General features: G+C 37.9%; 1 protein-coding gene across 1 annotated transcript in view; it reads left to right on the top strand.

The window, feature by feature from the left end:
- The window catches only part of KCNH8 (potassium voltage-gated channel subfamily H member 8), a 367,241-nt gene that overhangs the window by 316,981 nt on the left and 24,510 nt on the right, over positions 1–25,750 (top strand). Inside the window, exons 11-13 of the mRNA XM_055321520.1 lie at positions 448–662; positions 19,332–19,370; positions 23,224–23,582. Coding sequence (XP_055177495.1) covers positions 448–662; positions 19,332–19,370; positions 23,224–23,582 — 613 coding nt within the window. The remainder of the gene's footprint in view (positions 1–447; positions 663–19,331; positions 19,371–23,223; positions 23,583–25,750) is intronic.

Genomic DNA, 25,750 nt, shown 5'->3' with positions numbered 1-25,750 from the left:
AAACTGGAGCCATTATCATTTCTCTTGAACAGTTGAGGCAACTGTGACAAAAATGTCAACTGCTATGTTTGAAGTTATTTGTTGAATGCCATGAGGGGTTGTCTGGAGTCATCTATGCATGACAATTACTGTCTCTGGCTCTCCTAGTCTTTATCCCCTCGACCACTGCTCTCAACCAGGTCTTGCCTCGCCAGGGGACATTTGGCAATGCCTGAAGATTTTTTTGGTTGTCACCACTGGGGGATTGGGAATATGTACATTCTACTGTGTACAGAAAGCCCCCTCCCATGACAAAGAATTGCCAGGCCCCAAATATCAACACTGCCAAGGTTTCTTTTTCTTTCGCAGGGTCATCTCAGAGAAGTGAAGCCTGTAAGTCAAATGAAGTCTCCAGTCCCAGCTTGCTTTGGTTTAAAAGTGACATGTCTCTTTTTTCACTGTTTCAAGGGAAAGGGGACTTAATTGGAGCAAATCTATCAATTAAGGACCAAGTGATCAAGACCAACGCAGATGTGAAGGCTTTAACCTACTGTGATCTTCAGTGCATCATCCTCAAAGGACTCTTTGAAGTGCTAGACCTTTACCCAGAATATGCTCACAAGTTTGTGGAAGACATTCAGCATGACCTCACATACAACCTTCGAGAAGGTCATGAGAGTGATGTAAGTCTCACTTCTAATTAGTGCTGAGACCTAAAACATGGATCCTCAGGATCATTTATAACAGTAAAAGCACATGTCATGACTTCACTTGTAAAAGTCCCTGAATGAATAAGGTATGGTTATTCAGCCAGTAGTTGAACAATTAAATAATTAGGTAGAAATCAAGCCTGGCGTTGGTTATCAACATTTTAGGAAAGTATTGTTTATAGATGACCTCCTTTAATTCAGTTTCTTTCTTGTTTATTTTCATGCACTTATAACAAGAATCAGTTTTAGTGATATATAGTATTTAGCTACAGATGCATGATTTCTCCAGAATTTAAAGATTTCCAGATAGAATATATGGCTCAGAGTTTGCTGTGTTTGTAACTGTTTACTATTCCACTTGCTTGCTAGGGAGTTTGCTTAAGAGAAATCTTTTTGTCAAACAGTACCCAAAATAGTCTATCTTAAAATTACTAAATATGCATAAAAGGATTCAAGCCAAAGATTGATACACTGAAAGCATAATGAGCATTTTATGAAATTAGATATTTGCTGCGTGTCTCAGTTTATACAAAGAGCTTTCCTAACAAAATAGGTACTACCCTGCATCTTGGGATTAAGCTGGTCACGAATATGACTTCATTAGATGTGTCAGTGGCACAAATGATTTAATAGGAATGATTGTTGAAAGGCAAGCCAGAGCATGCATAATGTTCTGTAACAACAAAAGCCTCAATCGGCCGCCTTGAGTTTTGCCCCAGATATTTGCAATATTCTAGGGGTTTTTTCCCTGAGAGGAACTATTCTTCTGACTAACCCATATTGTGGAAGCATTTTGTTAGTCATTAATATTCCTCGTTCTGAAAGGTAGAGAAAGAATTCCTACTTCTTTAATAAAGAAAGGGGTATTTCTCCAGTTTCTTGAGGGTCAGTGACCTATCTAGGTGAAGGACCTAGACTACCCATCTCCAATACAGCACAAGAGGCTACTGCAAAGTTCAGAGAAGGCTCCTGAGGCAGAGACAAGGGAGTCCCTGAGGACATGCTCTTCTAGCAGCTTCTTTCCACTTGGACGTATGTGATCATACTTGAGTGGTTGAGGTGCTGACTTCTCATAGCTACTTAAAACCTCATTTCTTAACATCCTAGTTCCCTACAACCTTGATCTGAGGCACCTGGCTGGCTCAGTTGGTAGAGCATACGACTCTTGGTATTGGGGTCATGATTTTAAGCCCCACTTTGGGCATATGGCTTACTTAAAAATAAAATTAAATGAAAAGTTAAGAGAATTCAGAATTACTTTCATAAGAGGTAACAAAGCCAAAGAAAGTATCAAATTTTTTTTGTAATACTAAAAAGAATAAATTGAAAGAATAGCTAAATTGGAAATACTACTTTTCACTTCCCTTAAATTTAAGATGAGAGGTTTTCAAAAGCCATAGGAGGAATTTAAGCTGAATTAAAAAAAAAAAACCCTCTTGCAGTATAGATAACGTAATTCCTCCAAGTGGTTTGGTATAGTAGTTGTCTTAAGATGAAAAAGGATCTGCCTTCAAATCTAAACTCACACATGTATTTTCTGTAGAAATAGATGAACTCTTACAACACTAAAACCCCCAGAAAGTAGAGAATCAATACCTTTAACCATTATGTCATTCTGGACTGTTATTCACTTCACATTTATTGTCTAGGACATGAGACTACAAACTTCCTGGGTGAAATGAATTTACACGTGGAAAATTCTAGGTCTAGCAAAGCAGCTTATCTATGTTTATAAAATACTTCATCAAAACATAATACACGGATCTGTTGCACTTACTTAATGGTTAACTGTGAGGTATAGGGTCTCTAATGTGTATGGTGGAATCTGGTTGAGTATATCTCATATTCCTTAGTTAGCATTAGCTTCAGTGGTATCTGAATGTGAATTTATATTTCTGAGTCTAGACCCCCATGCCTTTAATATGCCGAGGTGAATCTTTATTTTGTTTGAGTTTTCAGTAGGCAGTCCCTATCTCAAACACAAATAGCACTGATAAAAGCATCTAATTCCTAAGTTGTATTGAAATGTGTACGTTGGGTCACTTGACATTGGACAGTTTCTTAAATACTTAAGCTGTACTATATCCATGAAGTTTGACTCTGCTTCCTCACTTAGATAACAACAAGGCTAAATCGATCTTTCAAGTGAAGTCTGTGATTTACCAACATCTCTTGCCACCGATGTGACTATATTACAATTTAATTCAAGATTGTACTGAAAAGAGAGCTATTTCCAAAGGAGGGACTTGGTTTAAACTTAGTACCCATTTCAGACTGAAATAAGATTGGGCTACTTGGAAGCAATTTTCCTGAAAATGATTTACCAAATGGTACTAATTTTAAAAATCATATCCGACAACCTAGATACTTAGCTCTTCAATAGTAGCCTGAGTGTAGGTGTGCATCTGCTAGCTCAGTCTTGTGTAAAAAGAGAACATAATTAATTCTGCACCTTTTTGAGATAATTGTTCTTTGAAAATTGCGTATTAAAGGACTCACAAGCTGACTCATGTCAGCTTTCCTTGCTATCGGATAAGCAACAGGTGTTTTGTTTGTCAGTGTATATTTTAAAATATTCTTCCTGCAAGAAATGTCTTCTGGTGAATTGTTTTACGTATCATACACTTTTATGATGCTTACGATGATATCAGATATGGTGGAAAAAGCTCAGTAAATAATGGCCTAGAAATTTTACTTGCACCTACCCAGTATATTTTCTGTTCTGAAACTTTTCTCATACTGATCTTTCAGTGGATTCAGAAGTTGCAGCAAACATTACCTTGAAGGAAAAGATCACATTTCAGGTAGTGTCCCCAGGACCCAGCATTGTGTTTATTATGTTCATGGCTTTCAGTAAATGATGATGGCTGTTGAACTTCTGGCACTTAATGAACATCTTACTTGCTCTGACTGCAGTAAAAAGACCCTCCGTGTCTTCTTTTCTTCTAGCGATTACGCAGGCTTACTGCTTCATTCCCTCCATTACTATTAGTTTTGTCCCTATCTGTTTTCCCCTGAAAGACCTCAGGGTGGAATGGACTCCACTGGATTCTAAGTTTATATTCCTCTCTACCTTGAAGTTCTCTTGCTCCTGCCTAGTCCCCTGCCTCAGAGAGATGAAGGCTCCATATTCCTAAGAAGAAAAAAGGTTACTCTTCACCTCTTCTCAAAGTACAGACTGATTCTTTTTAAAATTCTTATTTTAGGATAGAGCTAGTGTGGGGCATTGGCACAAGGGCCAGCCTGAGGATCCTGGTAAGTTTGGAGGCAACTTAGAATAAGGACATTGACTATAGGCAGCAAAAAATCCAACTCAAATAGAGCATCAGAAGCAGAGAAGATTTATTGTAAGGATTCCAAGTATCTTATAGGATTAAATAAAGTACACACGCACACACATACATGCAAATGCACACATACACACACCTGAATCTCAGGAATTCTTATAATCAGGTTAGGATTTTCTCCACATTTCTCACTTTTCCTTGCTTCTCCATTTCTCTTTCCTTTGGTCATCATGCCGTCTTTCTTTCCTTGTCCAAATGGCAAGAAATGGTTCCAGATAGCATCTCCTCAACTCAAGTGGGGAGCAGATTAAGCTGAACTCTCTTAGTCAATTCTAGATTCCTGTAGGAAGACTGAGTGGTTCAGCTCAAGTCAAGTGCCTACTCAGGTTTCATCATTTATTGTGTGTGGGAGTGTTTGTGTGAGGGGGTCAATGATGAAGGGAGATCACACTCTAGTAATCGGTGGTTTCCATGGCAACTCATGGACTGAAGAATTATGATAAGAAAGATCCACAAAAGTGGTGGGTGGTCAGGGGTAGCTGTTGGACAAATGAACCAAAGCCAGTGATTGTATGAACTGTGGAGAATCACATCATTGCAGGTTATGCAATCATATCTCAGCAACATTTTCTTAGAAAAAAAAATATTTAAACATATACAAAAAATAAAAACAAATAAAGTAGAGAACACATAAAAAGCTTTAAACCACCCTGAGCGGGCTCTTGTATCATCTCTTCTGGATTCTGTCCGGTGTAGCCATTTGTCAGTCAAACAGCATGAGGCATATCCTGAAAAGAGATCAGCCACATTTGAGGACATCTGGGTATTTCAGCTTGTGTTTGCAAGTTGAACAGTGAACATTTAGATTTTTAAACTCCTTGGGGGAAAGCAGGGGTTAGCTGAGTTGGAAAAGTCAGAGGATAAAAGGCCACCTGCCATCTCATAAACAAGACAAAAAAGTCTTTCTTTCCTTACTTTCTTGGCTACTTCCATCTTGCAGGGAGCAGCAGATGTTCAGCCTGAAATAAAAGGTGTCAGATTTGCATACACACACACACACACACACACACACACGCACATAGGCAGGAGTCAATTTATGCACATTCCTTGAGAATAAAAAACTACCTAGGGTGCATTCACCTAGAATCCTCAAACCTGCCCCACTGTTGTTACTCAGGGCCCTACATTCCCCACTGCACTTCTGATGGTTGTTTAAGCTACCATCAAAGTCTGGAGCCTGCCCTCAAGTTCTCCTGTAGACTAGGGTAACAGAACCCACCCTCTTGACAAGGTTCTGTGACATGAAGATGATGTTGCTGCTGCTAATAGTATAATATCTCCTGTGAACAAAGCTATATGGTAAGCACTTTACAAACATTGCCTTCTGTTACTATTATAGTATTCTTGGAGATAAATTGCTAAGTTCATGTACTAGGTAAGAAGATTAATAAAGAAAAAAGTGGTAAAATCTGGCCCAATCCTTCAGCAAGTGAGGTCAGGAACTACAACTTCAGTCCCATGCCACCTGAATCCTAAACCCAGTGGCAATGTAGTAGAAGTTTATCCATCAAAACAAAGTCATACATTTTTCTTGTGTCCTTTAATCCTATGAGCAGTGAGTGCAAGCTGTATTTTAGGTTAATGGAGCATTCATGGGAAAACATGTTTCCATGGGAAAACAAGCTTCACACATAAGAGAAAATGAACCACAGAACTTTTTGATAATTCTTCAAACTGTACACTTCTTATTTGTGCATGCTTTTGCATATGTTATACTTTGATGAGAAAGTTTTTTAAAAATAAGTCATTGAGGAACTCAACCAAATTATAAGCGGAGAACTCAATTGTATACATATAAATTCTTTGAGAGCCATAACTATATTTTATTAATCATTGTAATCATTTTCCTAGTAAAACTGCTGGAACAAAGTATGGGCTTGATGAATATTGATTGGAATTTAGTTTATATATATGTTAAAGTTATATATAGTTATATAAACTATATATACATATATATGTTTCCATATCCACAGAATAATAAAATATTGGAGCTGGAAGGGATTTTAAGTACTATGTATTAAAACTCAGATTTTCCTTTGATTATAAGTGACTTAAAGGGAAAGGCAAAGAAAATGTATTCATTCACAGAATTAAAAACCCAGTCATTGGTTAGGTATATAACTTAAGTGAATGGTATACCTAAAGGAGTTAGAATATTCCCTTTGCACAAAGCAGACTTTTACTTTGGGATGAAGTTTTCTATCAACCATTCCAAGTATGTGTTTCAAATAGGATTCAGTCAAAATATCAAAATATCTTTCACCATGTTTTAATTTCTCTTGTCGACTGCATATTTAGTAGCACATCTGCTGATGAGGAGAGGATGTTAATGTTTACTAAGTATGTATCAGGAGCAAGGGAGTTTATTTACATTACCTCCTTTCATTTAATTTTTAGTCCTTGCATCACCCTTGAATCCTTGCTTAACAGATGAAGGAACTAAGTGTCCCAGCAGTATCCTGCCTGAGATTACAGAATTAGTGAAAGAATCAGATAGTATAAGATTGAGTCAAATGCTGGTATTCTGAATCCCAGCCTTGTACATTTGTCCACTAAACCACTCTGCTACAAATCAGAACATAATTCTCCTAAAAGAAGTTGGTTTCCTTCAGTCATCCTGACGTACAGCAGGAGCTATACTGAATTTCTAGAATAACATCACTTTAATCTTCTTAACCTTAATGCTATTACTCGTCCTGTCTCATCAAAAACCTACTGTGCCTAAATATTTCAGGAAAGACATCTCATTAACAAGAGGATGAGTAAGACGGCAGAACTATTGTAGCTTGGCCGTCTGACTTGTCCTTTCCCTTAGTATTTGTGCTTTCATTTGCTCATAAATCCATCCACCTATTAATAACCCTTTGGTCACCAACTGGCACTCAGAGAACACCTTCCCACTCAAGTACATGCTTTTCAATCTTCTATGCATGTAATGGTTCTTCATCCTTCCTTCATTCCATTTTTACAAGTAAATCATGATCATTTCAGATGTACAAAATAGTATTTCAATTCTTTTCAGATTCAATTTCATCCTTGTAAGAAGTTGGAGGCCTTCTTATCAATTGAAATAAAATGTTCTCAGCACTTCCTTTATGTGTGTGTGTGTGTGTGTGTGTGTGTGTGTGTATACAGTTATGGAGGAGGATTAGAATATAGGTGAAGAGGGTGCCAGGGTGGCTCAGTCGGTTGAGCATTCAAATCTTGATTTTGGCTCAAGTCATGATCTCACCATCCAACTCTTGATTTCAGCTCGGGTCATGATCTCACCATCATGAGATTGAACCCCACATTGGGCTCTGTGCTGGGCATGGAGCCTGCTTGGACTTCTCTCTCTCCCTCTCCCTCTCCCTCTGCCTCTGCCCCTCCCCCCATCTCTCTCACTCACTCTCTCTCCCCCTAACAACAATAACAAAAAGAATACAGATAAAAGAAACAATATTTTTAACATTTGTCACTCAATCTGCAAATACTTTACCTCTGTATGTTAGGATTTTTTGAAAACATAATTTTGTTTTTTTAATTCAAGAATTGGATTTCTTGGGTCTTGTTAGAATAATCCTGAATGTTTTACTATAGTATATATTTCACTGTTTGCACTCAGCTAGTCTAATAATATTTCACAGGTCATCCTTGGGCATGTACAACATCTCTTCAGTTAGCCCTTTAATCCCAAACCCAAATTGATACAACAACAGAGTCTGTGGGTGGTATAATTAAAACTGTTCTAAATGAGCTAAGTTGGTAGAAATTAAATTAAAATTAAAAACAAATTACAAAATCCCAGGATAAACATCTCTAATAGTGCTTTTCCCGTGAAGTTCCCCAAAAGGGTGTAGACAGCAGAGACGATGACATATGGTAGAGACAGTCTGCTTACACTACAGCGCAGACTGTGCTCGGCAGGCAGATCTGGAGGCCTTTGGTTCATCAGATTGAAGGCATCTATTTGCTCACCATTTAAACCTAGCATCCTGGGATGCCAAAAGAGTGGTGGCTTTAACTGAAGGGAACAGTAGCCAAGTAGTCAGAAACCGGAAGCAAACAAGATGCCAAGTTAGGGGGGAAATTGAAGTACCTCAAGATTATGAATTGGCAGGCCAGCATGCAGTACTAATGACAACTCTATAAGGGCAGAGGGATTCATGGAGATACAGTTCTGTGAAATGAATTGGGATTTAAAGGATTTGGTTTCCACGCCATTGAGGAAAATGATTAAGGAAAAATTCTGAGATGAACATCTGCAAGACGCTAAGCTTTTAGTGATGTGGTAATCCCACTTATGTGTTCCACCCAGAAGATTAAGTTCTTTAAAAGCAGAGCATATGGTCACCGATCTGTGTCACTGCATTTTGCCAGGATTCATAAACAGTCCCACGTCTGACTAGGGCTAACGAAGCGTATTTGTATTCCAGGTTGTAGTTTACGTTTTTTTCTTTTATTAGTCACACTTTCATCTTGATAGGACAAAATGTTAGCATTGTATATGGGGAAAAGAATGAAAAACCAAAAGAGGATTCTGTCAAAAAGAAAATGAATATAGGCATTACACTCAATACATACAACTTGGAGAAAGTTGTTTTCTTTCTGTAGGCCTCCAGTTCCTCATCTCTGGCCTAAATGGTCACTAAGAAACTGTCGGTTGAGTCAAGCTAAATGCTGCAACAAACAACCCCAAGTCCTGGTAACTTAATATAATAAGTAGAATACACGATTTATGCAGTAAAGTTCATTCATATTCCATGGACAGATGGCAGTTTCTCACTTGATGACATAGGAATCCAGGCTTCCTCTATTTGGTGGCCCCTAGCCCTCAGGGTCACCTGGAACTCAGAGTCCCTCACAGGACACTTCGTATCCAGCCAACCAACCAGTTAAGAGAGAGAGATTGGAGGCTGCCCTTGTATTATTTAGGGGCCAGACCCAGAAATGGCACAGATCTCTTCTGCTCACATTCCATCAGCCAGAAGGAGTCATGTGATTCAGCCTAAGTACACACAGTCTAGGAAATCTCATCAAGCTGCATGTCCAACAGGATGCATCCATCCAGGTGAATAGTTAGCCAGTTAGTGAACAATTAACCAGTCTGAGTCATAGGTCCTTCTTGTATTACCTTTCTATTGTTTTTTTTTTTTTACTCCAGCTTAAGAAAATGTTTAAACATTGAAAAATGTGTGCAGCCAAATTAAATTATTTGTTTTGCTCTCTGCATGTGTTTTATTTTACTATTGTGTTTTTATTTTGCCTTTAAATGAGAATGTGTTCTTTAGGAAACGCAGAGTGAGCACATATGATATCATTTAGTATTTTGAGGAAAATATGAGGAGTGGCAGATGAATGCAGCTTGCCGGACAGATGAGCGTGCCACCATTTTATAAGAGTATAGCCTATAAGAATATATTTCTGCCAAATTCATTAATAAATAGGAGGATATTCATACCTTAAAATATTTCTTTAGAGCTTCTAAATAATTTGCCACAGAATCACTTTAATGGTGCTTCTCCAAGTAAGTGTTTATTTAAAAATTCTGAATGAATTAACAAAAAAGGAAGAGAGGAGGAGAGGCTTAAAGTCAATGATGTAGAGCCAGTGCCAAATAGAAATTACACCTCCTGAAGATCTAATGGAAATTAATAAGAAAAACATGACTCCCACTGTGGAACTCCAAATGACTAATTTTGGAAGCATCTATCTTACCTAAAAGTAGTATGCCTTCACAACCCAACCCAAGGCCAGAATTGTTCCTTCAAAGAATCCAATATGCCAGTTTCTCACAATCCCCAAAGACACAACTTCACAAGCACAGCCTGATCCACGAGATTGGAAACTTGAAGGGCCAGAATTCCTTTGCACAAACTTGTGTATACTTGTGAAAAGTAAAGTCACTGGTGCATGTTTTGCAATCATGGAAGTAATCACCTTAAAACCTGGAGAGAAAAGTTTGTTCTGAAGAGAATTAAATGTATAGATTTCATGTGTGTAACTAGAAAAATGTTGTCTTTGTGTGAACCTATAAGTAACTCACTTAGCTTGTAAGTAGAATGCCCCACTCTAAGAAGGTATGACCATTCTAAGTGGATATACTTTATTCACTGTTCACATTTTCATGAAGAGGAATTCCACAGTAGATAACTGCTGTGATTTTTGTCCAAATTTGGAAATGGCCACTCTGTGACTAGGCTGTTCCATGATAATGCTAAAATCTTGTCCACATAGAATAATTTCAAGAAAGAGGTCATGACCTCACCTCTCCCCATAAACCTCTCCCCTAAATCCCTCACTGTATATTTTGAAAGGTTAAGGAAAATTCTATCCTGGGATAAAAGCTGAGGCTCAAAATACAAATTTACATAATAAAAGAAATAAAGACATACCACCATATAAATTACTGGGGAATGACTCCCTTCACAGACTTTGGGTGAGGATGTTATTAGGAGAGACCAGAAAAGGAAACAAGATATATCAGGCAGATTTGATCTATGACAATTGTTATGGGGGAACAAAAATGCCAACTCAGACACGTTTCTTTCTGAATTTCAGTGCTTTGTACTCCTCTTGTGAATTCTCACAAGGACTTGTTTTCAGTCAATATATAACTATATTGTTATATATAATATGTAACATATTATATATTATATAACATTCTAGAAACACCTTATAGTGTTCCATGCATCATGTTTGAGTACAACAAAACTGTAACCTAAGAAGCTCGGCCTCCATCTACTAACTGTGAGACTTTCTTCCTCACCTAGAAATTGTTGAGTATTTGGCAAAAGTGTAAATGCTCTGAAACACAATATTCTTCATGCTGAAGTTTCAGACTGCTTTAATTAAAAAGGGTATGCATTTGGGGGTGCCTCGGTGGCACAGTCAGTTAAGGGTCTGATTCTTGATTTCAGCTCAGGTCATGATCTCTGGGTTATGGGATTGAGCCCTGAGTCAAGCTCTGTGCTCAGAGTAGAGTCTGCTTGAGATTCTCTCTTTCCCTCTCCCTCTGCCCTTCCTGGCTCATCCTCTCTCTAAAATAAATCAATAAATCTTAGAGAAAAAAAAAACAAAACAAAGATGTGCATTTGGTCATGTAGAAGCCTGACCTTCTATGACCCCTCTACCATGGTCCTATATAGGCCTCTTATTTTCTCTGGCTAACTGAGCTTAACCAAGGCACTGTGGTTTAAATAAGCAAAGTAGCTCTTTTCGGTTTGCTGATACAAACACTTTTCAACATATAGGGCAGTTCACCTTTTTTGTTACAGTATATTATTGACAGTCAGCTTCCTTGGCAGCAAATTAGCCATTTCACATTAGCTTTAGAAGTACCATTGGGGAAAAAAAAAAAAAAAAAGTACCGTTGGGAGTTATGATGTGAAAACTTCTCATACCAGATTGAGCATTTTCCTTCACCAACCTGGTTTGGAACCAAAGTACTCAGCTTGTATCCTGAAACTCTTATGAAACCAGCTATTGTGTTTCCTTACAATTACATAGTAGCTGATTTTACAAGCTAACCAAGGAGCCATTGTACCCTAATCAGAAGCAGGTCATTGGGGGGGCATGGAATCTCAGCTCAATATAATGAGTTTAAACTGCAAATTCTTTTAGCTCTGATTAACTGCTGAACTCCCAAATCAGGGAGTTGGTACATAGCTCCTGAAGCCTGAAGTCTTTAAAACTCCATGTCACCGTGGAGAAATTTCTAGTTTTTTCACATAATGGTGCATATTTTCCTCCTTTGGCTTTCTAGAATGATATTAAGCACATATTTATAAGTAACTCTGACTCCCTCAAAATCATCCTGCATTTTATAAGTTCTTAAGTAAGTATTAAGAGACTTGTTGGGTTTTCTTTTAATTCAAAAGCCTTGTAATTCATACATTTGAATTTAGAGATAGGAAGTTAAAATTGTGCTTGAGTTAATTTGCATACATTATCCATGTCTTGACTATATGGACATTTGAAAGTACCTTATTTAAGTGAAGCAGATAAAAGGGTTGAGAGAGAAAAGAATAGAATACCAAGTCATGACATTTTTTAAAAAAGATTTTATTATTTGACACAGAGCTTCAGAGAGAGCAGGAGCAGGGGGAGGGCCAGAGAAAGAGGGAGAAACAGACTCCGTGCTGGGCAAGGAGCCTGAGGTGGGACTCGATCGCAGGACCCTGGGATCAGGACCTGAGCCAAAGGCAGACGCTTAACTAACTGACCCAGGCACCCATCCGAGTCATTACTTTATGTAAAGTGTTGTACAAAGAAGAGTTTTATGGCATGGGATGACAGCCCTCGCTAGGAGAGCAAATGTGGGGAAGACTCATGTTTAACAAATTTATGACCTCTTTATTAAGAAGTCCTACATATATATTAGTTTCGGTTGGACAAACCTATCTGTGTGAATGCTTGGATATCCATAGCTAAAAATGCCCTATATCCCATTAATCCAATTCAAAGGAAACTTTTCTTTATAACCCATATATCAATAATAATGTAACATTTATTAACAGAAATTAATCACTTTTTATGCCAGACACTGGACCAGGTGCTAAACAAATGCGACTATATGAGGACTTTTTTCACCATAAGTCTCATGTGAGAATTCCTTATGTATCATAAAGTTGAAGTGGTAAAACACACTGCTTGGCAGGCTCCAGATGCTTTTTCTCCCTAGAGAAACGAGAGGGCTGGAAGGCATGGCACCACCTAGTGGTCAGCTCCGGCAGGAACATTGGGCATGACGGCCGGAGGGGAAGCAAGGAGGGAAATGTGAACAGAAAGATCCCAGTTTCAGGAAGAGAACTGAGAAAAAGCACCTTTGCTATTGCTAATGGAGTAGACAGGGAGGGGGTAATTTTAGAAAGTCTCACTGGAGACTTATCAATAGGTTTATCAAAGGTTTATCAATATATAACCTTTAAGGTTCTTGAAAACACACAAAAAGAATTATTTTTAAAATTACAATTGACTCAGGGCACCTGGGTGGCTCAGCGGTTTAGCGTCTGCCTTTGGCTCAGGTTGGAATCCGGGGGTCTCCATGTATTTTCTCATGATTTTCTTTTTTCTCATGATTTTCTTAATAACATTTTCTTTTCTTTGGCTTACTTTATTGTAAGAATATAGTATACTGTAACTGTACACAGTTACTCTGTAACATATAAAATATGTGTTATTCAACTGTTTATAGGGTTTCTGGTCAATAGTAGGCTATTAGTAGTTAATTTGTGGGGAGTCAAAAGTTCTAAATGACTTTCCACAGGGAAGAGAGTAGGCGGCACCCCTATAACTCCCAGTGCTGTGCAAGGGTCAACTGTACTTTTGGTTACTATACATTTTTCTTAATGTCCAATGTGTGCCAATTGGGTCTCCAAGATTTATTCAGTTTACATTTATGTATCTCATTTAATCCTCAAAACAACTTTAAATACTATCACCGGGACGGCTGGGTGGCTCAGCAGTCTGCCTTCGCTTAGGGCATGATCCTGGAATCTTAAGATCGAGTCCCGCATTAGGCTCCCTGCATGGAGTCTGCTTCTCCCTCTGCCTATGTCTCTGCCTCTCTCTCTCTCTCTCTCTCTCTCTCTCTGTGTGTGTGTCTCTCATGTGTAAATAAATAAAATCTTTAAAAATAAATAAATAAATACTATCACCATTTTTTTAAAAAAAGATTTACTTATTTATTTGAGGGGAGCAGAGAAAATCTTAAGCAGACTCCAAACTGAGTGCAGAGCCCAACATGGGGCTTAATCTCATGACCCTGAGATCAGGGCCTGAGCTGAAACCAATCATCAGAGGTCCAACCAACTGTGCCACCTAGGCACCCCATCATCACTTTTTAGAGGAAGAATGAGGAATAAAATTCTTTTGGATTAAACCATTAAAATTTACCGAATTATTTGTTACCTCAGCATTACCTATTTTATCCCAATTAATATGTTTCCTGTGGTCACATAGCTATTAAGTGAAAAAACTAGGAAAATCTTGCCGCTTCACCACTATGCCATACTTTCTCCTAAATGGGTCCTATCCACCCTATTCCCGGACACACAGACCTTTTATCGTAATACACAGCAATGAAGAGTTTGTGTGGCATATCCTGCACTATAGGCTCAGTAGTTAAGCTCTCCAGAACTAGAAAATAAACTCTAAATTCAAGTGTCAGTTACTTGACATGTGCTTTCTTCATCAGAAGTGATGATATTTACTTAGAGGAAAAGAATTCTCTTCTCAGTCTTAATAGTTTGTCTTGACCTCAGGCTCAGGGTGAAATTAGAAAAGTTCAAAATCATCAGTTTTTTAATTAAAATCTCATTTCTAAGTTATACAACAAGCAAAGGAAATATGTTGGCTACTGTATTGCCCACTTAGGGTTTCAGACCAACTTCAAAAATGTCTTCTTGAGAGTAGATGGTAGTGAACTTCTATGAATGCCCCCTTATTCAAAGCCTATTCTTTCTCCAGAGCTTTCCAATTCCTCTGTCTTCTACCTGCCACTGGTGGCATTCACCAAGAGGTTCCTCCACTTAAGTCTACAAGAGAAAGAAGCAGATCAGAAATAAAAATGAGACCTCCTGATTTGCTGCTTGCTGGTATCATATGACAATCATTTAGGTTTTGTAAGAATGGGCATTTTAACTATGTGAGTTACTGAGTATCCTTCATTCATACTCTTATTTACCCAAATAGCCACCAATATCGGTAATGTTGCTGTTCAGAGAACAAGATAAAATATGTGATGATTCCTTTTTCTGAATGAGGACACATGTTCCTTCAATCTGCTTTTGTGACTTAATCAATGTGGCATTATTAACAAAGCGGAGGATATCATGAATCACTCGAAAAGAAGAGCCTTGTAATTTGCATCTCATTTCCCAATTGAGCAATCAGCTGTAGATAACATTCTTACCAGAGCACTTTAGTGTCTTAGGAGATTCCAGAGTTGCAGACTCACACAGGGACTTATAATTCTGACCTACAAACCAAGTAAGCCATGGAAATACCTTCCTTGGGCCAATGGTCCACTGGGTTATAGTTTAGGATTCCTAGGCCTCTGTGGTGGGTTCTATTCCCATTTGCTACATTCCTACCTCATAGTACTCAACTTTGATGGTTCAGCCTCCTGAAAAGATCTTGAGAGTAAGGAAAGCTTATTGACAATGCCTCACTACTACCGAAAAACCATTCAGCTTCTAAGGGTAGGGCATTAGCTTCCCATGAAATGCTGGGCGCCAAATCTTATTGTCACAGCACCATGTGTCAGAATTCAGAGACACTTTAATCAGTGGGCAGAAACAGATAAAACAAAGCAAAGAGCTTCCATCCCAGCTAAAAGAAAATCCTATTGGCAGGAAAAGTTACTATTAGGGAGTTTAAGAACTTAAGGAAAAAATAAGTTGGATGACCAAATTCAGGTAGGTATGAGCCTTTGAAAGCTCTTATAGAATGTCTTCATTCCCACACATTTCTTCTCTCTTCCCTTATATTCCCTTTCACTATTATTTATCAGAAAGGGAGACAGAACATAAAGACTCCTAACTCTGGGAAACGAATTAGGGGTGGTGGAAGGGGAGGAGGGCGGGGGGTGGGGGTGAATGGGTGACGGGCACTGAGGGGGGCACTTGACGGGATGAGCACTGGGTGTTATTCTGTATGTTGGTAAATTGAACACCAATAAAAAATAAATTTATTTTAAAAAAATAAATAAATAGATAAAATAAAATAAAAAAAGAATGTCTTCATTCAGTAAAATAGACAACATTAAGGAATACAATGGCATTTCTCACATCTAAAATTACCATTAATATCTGTTTGCAGTTCAAGCCCAATAGTAGAATTTTGAGGCCTTCCCAGCACAGTTTTTTGTTTTTTAAAGAAGATTGTGAATTTGTTTTGCTTTTTTGTAGCAGGGTGTCTGAGTAAGAAGAGACCATTTGCCTTCTTCTGGTTCTCTATGCCAGTGAGCCGTTTTTTTCATTGTAACCTCCCTCTTGGTTCCACAGGATTTAACAGAGTGATAGAGTAAGTTAAGTGGTTAGGGACCAGGGAAATAAAAGAAGAAGACAATCTTTTAAAACCAACTCTGCATAGCTGAGAATGTGTTTCTTTCCTAGCCCAAAGGGTTATAAAGCCTTACCTCATTCATGATGACCTTGTACTGAGACATGTCCCCAGTCCTTCTTGCCCTCACTTGGCTTCTTCTGTCCTGGCAAACTGAAAGTGCATTTCCAAGTGGGCTGACCCTCAGCCTTCTTTATTTCTCTCTAGACTTTATTGCAATGATCTTCATTCCTTGTTTTATGTTGATTTAGAACATTCTATCATCCCAACCCATATTACTTCAGTCTTTTTTTAAATCATCCCCATTAGAGACTACCAGCAGCTCTGTTATCTATAAGGTTCAAAAGTTCATGTGGGAAGGACTCAAATTACTTAACACTATCTTCCTCAAAATGTTCAAAACCTTTGAGTTTTCCAGTTACTGGAACAAAAAAAAAAAAAAAAAAAATGAGACCTGGGCAGCCCCGGTGGCGCAGCGGTTTAGCGCTGCCTGCAGCCCAGGGCGTGATCCTGGAGATCCGGATCGAGTCCCACATCAGGCTCCCTGCATGGTGCCTGCTTCTCCCTCTGCCTGTGTCTGTGTCTCTGCCTCTCTCTCTCTCTAGCTGTGTCTCTATGAATGAATAATAAAAAATCTTTTTTTAAAAATGAGACCTATAAACATCTATTCAAAAGTTGTATTGTGCATTTTTCCCACTGGGGATAGAATGCCTACAAAGTATTGTATTTCCAGAGAGGTCTGGAACTCAGAAAAGCCTAATAAGGTGCTTGGGTAACTTAATATCATGAGATTTGGGGGCCTACTTTGTGGCAGTCATCAAACCTTCTGCTAAATCCAATTCAACAATATGTCAGGCACTTAGCCTTTCAGCTCAAGTAACAGCATTACCTGCTGAAGAGGGAACCTGAGACAACTTTTGATTCTGTGCAAGGTGCACTGGGAGTCAGGGCATCTGGTGTCTGGTAGGGTTTTGCCAGGACTGTAACCTGATGCATAAATTGGGCAAGTCCCCTCATCTTCCTGGGTAGCAGTTTCCAATGTCTAGGTAGGCAGTTGGACTAACTCTGGTTTCAACCTTGACCCAAAGACCCTGCCCATACCCACCACCAACTGAAAGAGACCCTCTGTGGAGTTGGTGCTCTGGAATCTGATTTACTTAGGAATGCTTCTCAAACATTCTACTGTCTGTCGGGTTACAAACCATTGTAACAGACACTCTGTAGGGTGACTTCTAGCTTTAAAATACTGGGATTCCATGAAGCTAATATTCTCTGCAATTGGCAGAATCTGGGTCAGCATGAAGTGTTAGTCAATAGAATGAATGTATCATAGTACACTTTTTAAATACGTGTGATTAATGCCATATGCAAATGAAATGACTTACTCAGAGAGCCTACCACAATAGTGTTGGTTATATAATGTATACTTCTTACCTCATAGATTTGCAATGAAAATTAGTGGACATAATGCCTGGGAGCATTTTTCAGGGTTTTTGTCACATAGTGAACACTTAGTAAATTAGTAGGTGACAGAATGATAATAGCAGTGATGTTGGTTATGAGATCAAAGTATGCCCGTGGGTGGGCAGCATCAGTATTGCCCGGGAACTCGTTAGAAACACAGAATCTCAAGCTCCACCCCGGACCTCCTGAACCAGAACCTGCATTTTGTAATGAAATCCCCAGGTGACTTGTGTGCACATATAAGTTGAGAAGCACTGATAGAGAACAAACTCTGGATTCAGCAATTTGACAGAAGTCTTGTTACTAGCATGTAAACCAGGGAGCTAGGATTCACATCTAAATCAGAAGACTCTAAGGCCATTTCCTTTTCCCTACACCTCAGAGGGTGCCTCTGACCTGGAGCTGTTCATGCCTCCTGAATCCCACAGGTGTATTCATTCTCCCATCCAGCCTGTATGTAACTGACAGGCTTTTTAAAACACATTTTTGTGTCTACCACAGTAGCAACAGCACTGTAATTTTGGTTTTCACATTTTCAATTATTCAGCTGTTTTATTTGTCACCATTTAGGGAATTATTACAAAACTTATGTCTACAATGCCTTTGATTAATGCATATTTAGGCAACTAAGCAGATGTAGAATGGGTTGACTTCTTTGATAAAATTAAACATTGATGAAACATATTTGCACAGCAATAATGATGCCAGCATTTGTGTAAATAATAACACATTTATTTCCCTAATCATCTAGAAAAAAAAAAAAAAACAACAGTGAGAGTTAACAGAATTACCAACTATGTCTCACTTACTAGGCAGATCATTTCTGAGTGTAAAAGGTTTTTTTATGTGAATAAAGTTATGCTAATTTATAGCATCTATTATCACTTTAAAATGAAAGAAGTGTATTTGAGCAAAAATCAAAGTGGATGAGACCTGAAGCATATTTCCAGAATAGATCATAAGTTTTAGAGCTTCTTTGTCCATCGTGGAAAGCTGCATGTTTTGGAATGGACTCCTCCACAATAGTGTAGTTTGATTTTCTATAAGATGTATTCTGAAACCCAGCTTAAGTGATTCAACAATACACATTTGTTTGTCACCACCTTTCAGCATCTCTGAAATTGGGGTCTATCTTATAATTGATGGCATGTCACCATTTGATTGGCAGCATTTTTTTCTTTTCATAATCAATGGGATCTTAAATACAGTCAACTAGGAGATCAGGATCCGCAGTGAACTTAATTGTAGTTCACCAGGAACATCATGGTGAGGAAAACAAGTGAGATGGAAAGGAGGTGTCACTCGCACCTGTATTCAAACAAGAGGAGGTGGATAAATGGAAAGAGTTTAGATTAAATAAGAAAATATTCCATGGGTTTCTGTTTTCACAGAACCAGAGAGAAAAATCATAGAAGACTCAAGAATTTAGCAGAAGGCAGGAAAGAGGAAAAGGGAGATGGAAAACAAAAAGGGGGCAAATAAGACATCAAGTTGGAAAAGATAGCCAGTACATCCACTATTTCAATCATTATTTCCTAGGTGTGACATTGTTTGCTGCTCCCTTTTCTTAGTTCACACACTGGTCAGTAGAGCTGCTAGAGGCTGGGGTGAAGGAGGCTTTTTCTGCGTCTTTTAGGGGGCATTTTTTTTCCTTCTTGCCTACCCAGGTGGATCAATCATCCCTCACACTCTCTTTCCCCGACTTCCTGTGGTTCACCCAGTCCCAAACCACCTGGGGAGGTTTAAATGATCGTTACAACTTCTATTTGTTTGTTTGTTCTTTCAGGTGATATCAAGATTATCGAATAAATCTACAGTCTCACAGGTATGCCTTTTGCCAAAAAGCAGAACACTTATCTAAAATCTGTAGGATTTCCAATAAATCTGCCTTCTATTTCAGGAATTTTATGTACCTATTTTCTACTTTCCCTGATATATTTTCCAGTGAAATGTATTGACGGACTTTCTGGAGTTTAAAACAGAGACGTATTGAAACTCCTCTCTCTAAGGGTTATATTGTTGTTGAAAAGTAGTTGTCACCAGAACCTTCCAAAAGTAGTAAAGTCCTGAGATATTGATCTTGAAAGTACATTTATTATGTTTAAGATTAGTAGCCAAATGTTTTCTTGTAAGTTTCCAATTGATGGTGCAACATGATTCTCCATGATATAAAAAAAAAATAGTTCAGAGATATTCTGGAAGTGGTTTCACCTGAACCCTTAAGGCAGTCCCAACTTTTAGGAATCCTCCAATTTCACAGAAAACTTTTCTAAGAAACAGTAACTTATCAGATTTATTACCTAGACTTTTAATACCAATAATCCTGTGACAGGAACCCTATAAAAAGCTCCTTTTCTTACTCAGTACTCTACTGGCAGCAGAACCCAACACCTTTCATACACAGACACACGTACGTATCCAATTATGTAACACATATCAAAGACATTGATGATTTACTGGAGATAGTTGGGACTGTGGAGGCACAAACAGGGCTTACTTTTAATACTGTTGAGAAATTTCTTAAAAGCCCTTAAAACCTCTCAGTGCATTCAACCGAGTTTCTCTCTGGCACTAGTTATCTTTCCTTCCTCATGTCTACAAATTACCCTCCTCAGGAGCTAGCAAAACAGTTATTATGTTTCAACTCTTCTCAACCTGGAGACTTTCCTCATTCTATATCCCTTTCCCCCTAGACTGTTCCTATGTTCTCTTTCTTATAACAAGAAATTTAGCTTTTTTTGGGGGGATTTTCCAATTTGAATTCCTCACCCCGTCATTGGACTCTGAAAATGAATATCCCTTCTAAGAACACAACATCTTTAGCTTCAAAAGAAAAATTATTCTGTATAATTTAGGCTTAAATTTGTTTACAATATCATAACCACCAGAATAATGGGGGCTTCAAAGCAAAAGATGTTTATTTCTCTCTCATGGACAAGACCAGAGGTGGGTGATAATAACAGTGTCAATAGAGTCCTGAGCTTTATTCTTTTGGCTTCATTATGCTCAATGCATGGCTTCCTTTTTAAAGATCTCATTGTCCAAGATGGCTGCTGGAGACCTCTCCATTTTATCAATATTCCAGATTAGAAATTAAGAAAGAAAGAAAGAAAGAAAGAAAGAAAGAAAGAAAGAAAGAAAGAAAGAACAGGATAGAGGCTCTTCTTTCCAGACGTCTTCCTATAAGTTCCTTTTAACCTGTCCATTTATATGGTATCACCCCTGAACTTAGCCTCATGGCCAAACGAACTGGCAAAGGAAGATCTTTGGGAAAAAGGAGATCTGTGGGCAGGGTGCATTGCTAAGAGTTATGTTAACTAGCAAAGAAGGGTAGATTACGTAAAAAGAAAGTAACCAACACTCTCTTTAGCACCTGCCCTGAGGCAAATGCTTCCACTTACTTCATGATCATCATCACAAGGGCAAGCATCTATTAAGTACCTCCAATGCACATTGCTATGTGTTTTAACTTCCATTATCTAATACCTATTTTCTCATACTATTCCCAATTTATAGGTGAGAAAACCAAGGATTTAAGCAACTATATTACTTCACCAAAGTTATAGATAGTAAGTCTCAGGACTTCTAGGACTGTGTGACCAAAAGTCCATGCATTCAGCCACTGAACTTTTTCTACTTCCCCTATAGTCATGACAGGTTTGACTGAATCTAGTCAACTGTGAGTTTGAAGTGCCTATCCACGTAGAATGTCATGAGCTAAATTAGAGATTGTTTTGATTATGGGAACAAACACCTCATTGCCCTCATAAAAGCACTGGTTAGGAGAAAATAAAGGGTGGGTCAAAAGAGAAGGAAGAAATCTGTGGTCGAACTTTATGGCTGTGTATATATGAGTCCAGCTACACAAGGGAAGCAAGCGTTTCTGTATAGATGGCCTGAAGAAAGCAACTGGTACTCCTGCATAGAGGCTGCGTGTGGGCTGGGTGTTAAATAATCTAATAAACGTGGCATCTGTCGGCAATAATGGTAGGGAGAATAATTAATTCTTGGTTAAAGTACTGCTGGCTGCCTTGATCACAAGAGTCAATATCTAAGCAACTTGCCCAAAGTGCCAAATCTCCATAATAAAATGGAAGTTTGAAATTTAAACAAACTTGTAGAAGTACAAACACTGTGGATTATTAGTCAGAGAATTCTTTTAGGGTCAGAGGAGCCTCCTTGAACCAAAGGAATGATTAAATTGCCAATGCAAATATAAACAGAAGTCCAATTAAAGAATTCACTCATTGTTTTTCATTTCTTTGATAACTTTGCCCTGTTGTGTCTTTAACTGAGTGAGCTAATTTTTTTCTTCTACAGTGCTACGAAACAAATGTTCCCCTGAAATTCCATGTCGGTCCAACTTTTGTTAAAAGCACAGAATTTTTAATTGCTGTGAAAAGAAAAAACAAAAGCCAAACCATGTGACTATCCCAATAAAGAACTAATGGCTTCACGTTAATTAAAAGAATCATATCTAGTTGGAAAGATGAGTCTAATAATGCCATTTCCTCAAGAAATTTTGAGCCATTAAGATTAAAATACAAGAAAGCTACATGAGTAAACTAATTGTTCTTAGCTTGGCCTACACTGAATGGGCCATTGCCTGTAAAGTCACCACAGGTTCAAGTTCATTTTTTGTTGTAGTATCTATCATTAGAACGTTACAGGAAAATCCAAATATACCAATAAACCAACTGTTTATTAAGACGAAGGAGTAACAATGACAGTTCATGAGATTTAAATAGCACTCTTAAATCTTTTCTATTTGTTGTCTTATTTCTCTTAGAAAGTGATGAGGAGGTAGAAGCAGTTATATCCTGAAAAGAGAATGAGGCATACAAAAAAATGAGTTGACCTTTTGGAGCAGGGAAGTCATGTCTGAGGCAGAGCAAGAAACAGCCACTCTTATAGTGACCCCACCAAGGGCCACTAGCTTCCTCTTGGCTGTCCTCTCTGCCCTGCCACTCTATCATTACCTCCATTGCCTTTACACATCCTCTCCCTTGCTTCTTCTTGGTCTAAAAAATTGAATGACTCCAGTCAAGAGTCTAAGATGGGGTCTAGCAAGACTTCTCCTTCCCTTCCCAAGGTTCTCAAGGGGAGTAGACCAAATGGTTTGCCCCATTTCCTGCCAATTGACATTGGACAATAAATATAGCAGGAAGTAGAGTAGCTGTGGCTGCTGCTGACCTTACTCCATCTCTGTGATCCAAAATAGGAAAGATTTTTTTTTCTCAAAGATAATATATTTTTCTGGTTGATCGACACATAAAGTTCTACTCCAGACCCTATGGCTTTAAAGGAACAAGGGGGCTGACACCTTCCTGTAAAATTTAAAATGTCCTAAGAACGTGCCCTCATATACTATTACCAATGACAGACTGATTAAAATCTGGGTGCAAGCCTGGTAAAATGCACCAAGACAGTTTTTAAAAGACCAAGAGAGGTGTTAGCAGACTAACACCAGGATAGCAGAAAGGGTAAACCTGGAGAATATCAGAAATGGGGATACATTGAACCCCTGAATAAATAAAAGCAAAATCTGCAAAGTCTGAAGTTTTACTGAGAAGTTTCTAAAGGATTTGACTTTGCTTAGATGGGCCCACCAGCATGAATGATCTACCTCTCAAGTGGTCTTTGCGATATGTACTAACCTATGTTATCCACTGGTTTAGTCAGAGCCCAAGGGAAATGGCAGCATCAACAAAAGACTCCCATCCATTGTGGAAGATGAAGAGGAGGAGGAGGAAGGGGAGGACGAGGAGACAGCCTCCCTTTCTCCCATCTACACGAGGGGAGCCTCCTCTGCACGCAGCAAAAAGGGTGGAAGCAATAAAAGCTATCTAGGCTTAAGCTTGAAGCAGCTGGCTTCAGGCACTGTGCCATTTCACTCACCCAGCAGAGTCTCCAGTTCACATTCCCCAAAAAACAAACAGGAAATCGACCCACCAAACCATGGTAAAAGGAAAGAGAGAAACTTGAAATTGCAACTTTCAGCTTTGAATAGTGCTGGACCCCCAGACCTCAGTCCAAGGTAAGAATCACATCGTGCAATTCTTTCCTGGGTGAAAGGGCTGCTTTTTGTTCAAATTAGTGCTTTGTTAGTAAATTATTCAGCCTTCTGGGCCTCTCAACCACACAGGTTCCTAGCCTGGCTTCTTCAACTTTCCTGGATTTTGTGTGCAATTTTTGCCTCTACGTGGAAGAGTGTGCAATGTAATAATTAGTTTTAGTCATATTCTGAAAAGGGTCCATTAAATATTCAGAAGTCCTTCATCCATTTAGCTCTACCTCTTATTATAAGTTTGTATTTCTACACAGTAATTCTATAATTTATAAATTTAAAAGAAAATAAAAGAACAAGGCTCATTGATGTTATTCCCTCAGTACTTGAACTTACCAAAAAATTATGGAACAATAAGTTAAAATCGTAAAGAAAATGAAGTGTTGATGTTCATTTTTAATATTGATTTCTTCATCATTTTGGATAACTGAAGCTTGGTTTTATTTTTGCCTCTTCCATAGGCAACATGGCATGGCTCTACTTTTACTTTTAAAATTCACTTTAGTATTAACTAAAGATAATTGAGAGGGTGAAAAATCCTGACTCACATAATGTGAAAGGAGTAGTTTATGGTGTATACAAGCAATACTGAAAAATCACATCATTGGTGAATAATAAATAAAAGCAAGAAAAAAATACTGATTGCTTCCTATGTCATGTCCTCTGCTAGGTAATTCGAAATTCACTATTGCTTTTAGTCTCCTCAGGATTTCAGGAGTCCTGTAAAATAATTCATGTTATCTGTACTATGAAGATATAGGAAGTGAACTATTTTGTCTAAAATCTCAGAGATTAAGTTTGGAAATCTGGATTCGAATTCTGTTTTTCTACTTGAAAGGCAAGTGATATTTGTCAATATATTCAACTAGTCATTTGAAGAAAACACAATTTATCATTTAGAGAGAATATTTTTAAAAATTAGCAAAACAGTGAAAAAAGCAGGTGGACATTAAAGGTTCAGGAATTCAGTTGAGGATGGTAATTTGAAAATATTGCCTTATTCTTCTCCTTCCTACATTTTAAATAAGAAAGACAATAAATCTTAAAGGGAAATATATCAGAGCTGGAAAAGAAAGGTTTATGTACAATTGATCCTAACACTTATAAAAGGACTTTGAGGATCTGCATCAAAATGCTAACAGTAGTGATGGATTACAGGTGATTTTTGTTTTCTAATTTTTTTACTTTTATGTTTAAATTTTCTACAATGGACTTATATTTTTAAAATAATGAGTAGCTTAGACATTTTTTAGCAAGGAAAGACTAGGCAAAGTCTTAATAGTTATTTATATGTAATTATTTAACTCTTACTTCAGAGTATTGTCCAAGTTGAGAGTAAAGGTGTCATCAAAGTTATTTAATGTGATGCTATAATCACTAGATTAAAACATTTAATTCTGGATAGATTGGTGATTTAACACGAATTCAGATAAGAAGAATTCTGTAGTTTAAGGCTTTGAATCTGAAAATAAATAAGATTCTAAATTCTATATTTCCATTGGAATACAATGTACACTAAAATTATGAGCCACATATGTAATTTTAAATTTTCTAGTAGCCACATTTTTAAAAGCAAACAAAACACAACTCAAAAAAACAAAATAAAGTGAAATTTAATTTAATAATGTTTTATTTTTATTTGACTCAGTATGCCCCAAATAATATAATTTCAAATGTAAATAATATTAAATTTTTTTAATAAAACCATTTGCATTTTTTTACTCAAACCTTCAAAATCCAATGTGTATTTTATGCTTACAGCATATCTCCATTTGCATGAGCCACATTTAAGGTGCTCAATAGCCATATAAGGCTAATGGCTATCATATTGGATAGTACAGCTTTAGAGTATGTAGAATTTAGAAATTAACACAATATTTTAGTCTTCTAGAAATACTGGAACTCAGGGTGCCTGGGTGGCTCAGTCGGTTAAGTATCCAACTCTTGGTTTCAGCTCAGGGCATAATCTCAGGTTGGTGAGATGGAGCCCCAGTTAGACTACATGCTCAGTGGGAAGTCGGCTTGGAGTTCTCTCTCCCTCTTCCCCTGCCTGGCAGCCCCCCACTCTCTCTCAGGTGCTCTGCCTCTCTGTCTAAAATAAATAAACAAAATCTTTAAAAACAAAATACTGTAACCCA

This window comes from Nyctereutes procyonoides, unplaced genomic scaffold, assembly GCF_905146905.1.
Source record: "Nyctereutes procyonoides isolate TBG_1078 unplaced genomic scaffold, NYPRO_anot_genome, whole genome shotgun sequence".
In the NCBI taxonomy this organism is placed as follows: Eukaryota; Metazoa; Chordata; class Mammalia; order Carnivora; family Canidae; genus Nyctereutes; species Nyctereutes procyonoides.
Note: the sequence above shows the minus strand (reverse complement) of the source record. Positions and strands in the feature narration are given on the sequence as shown.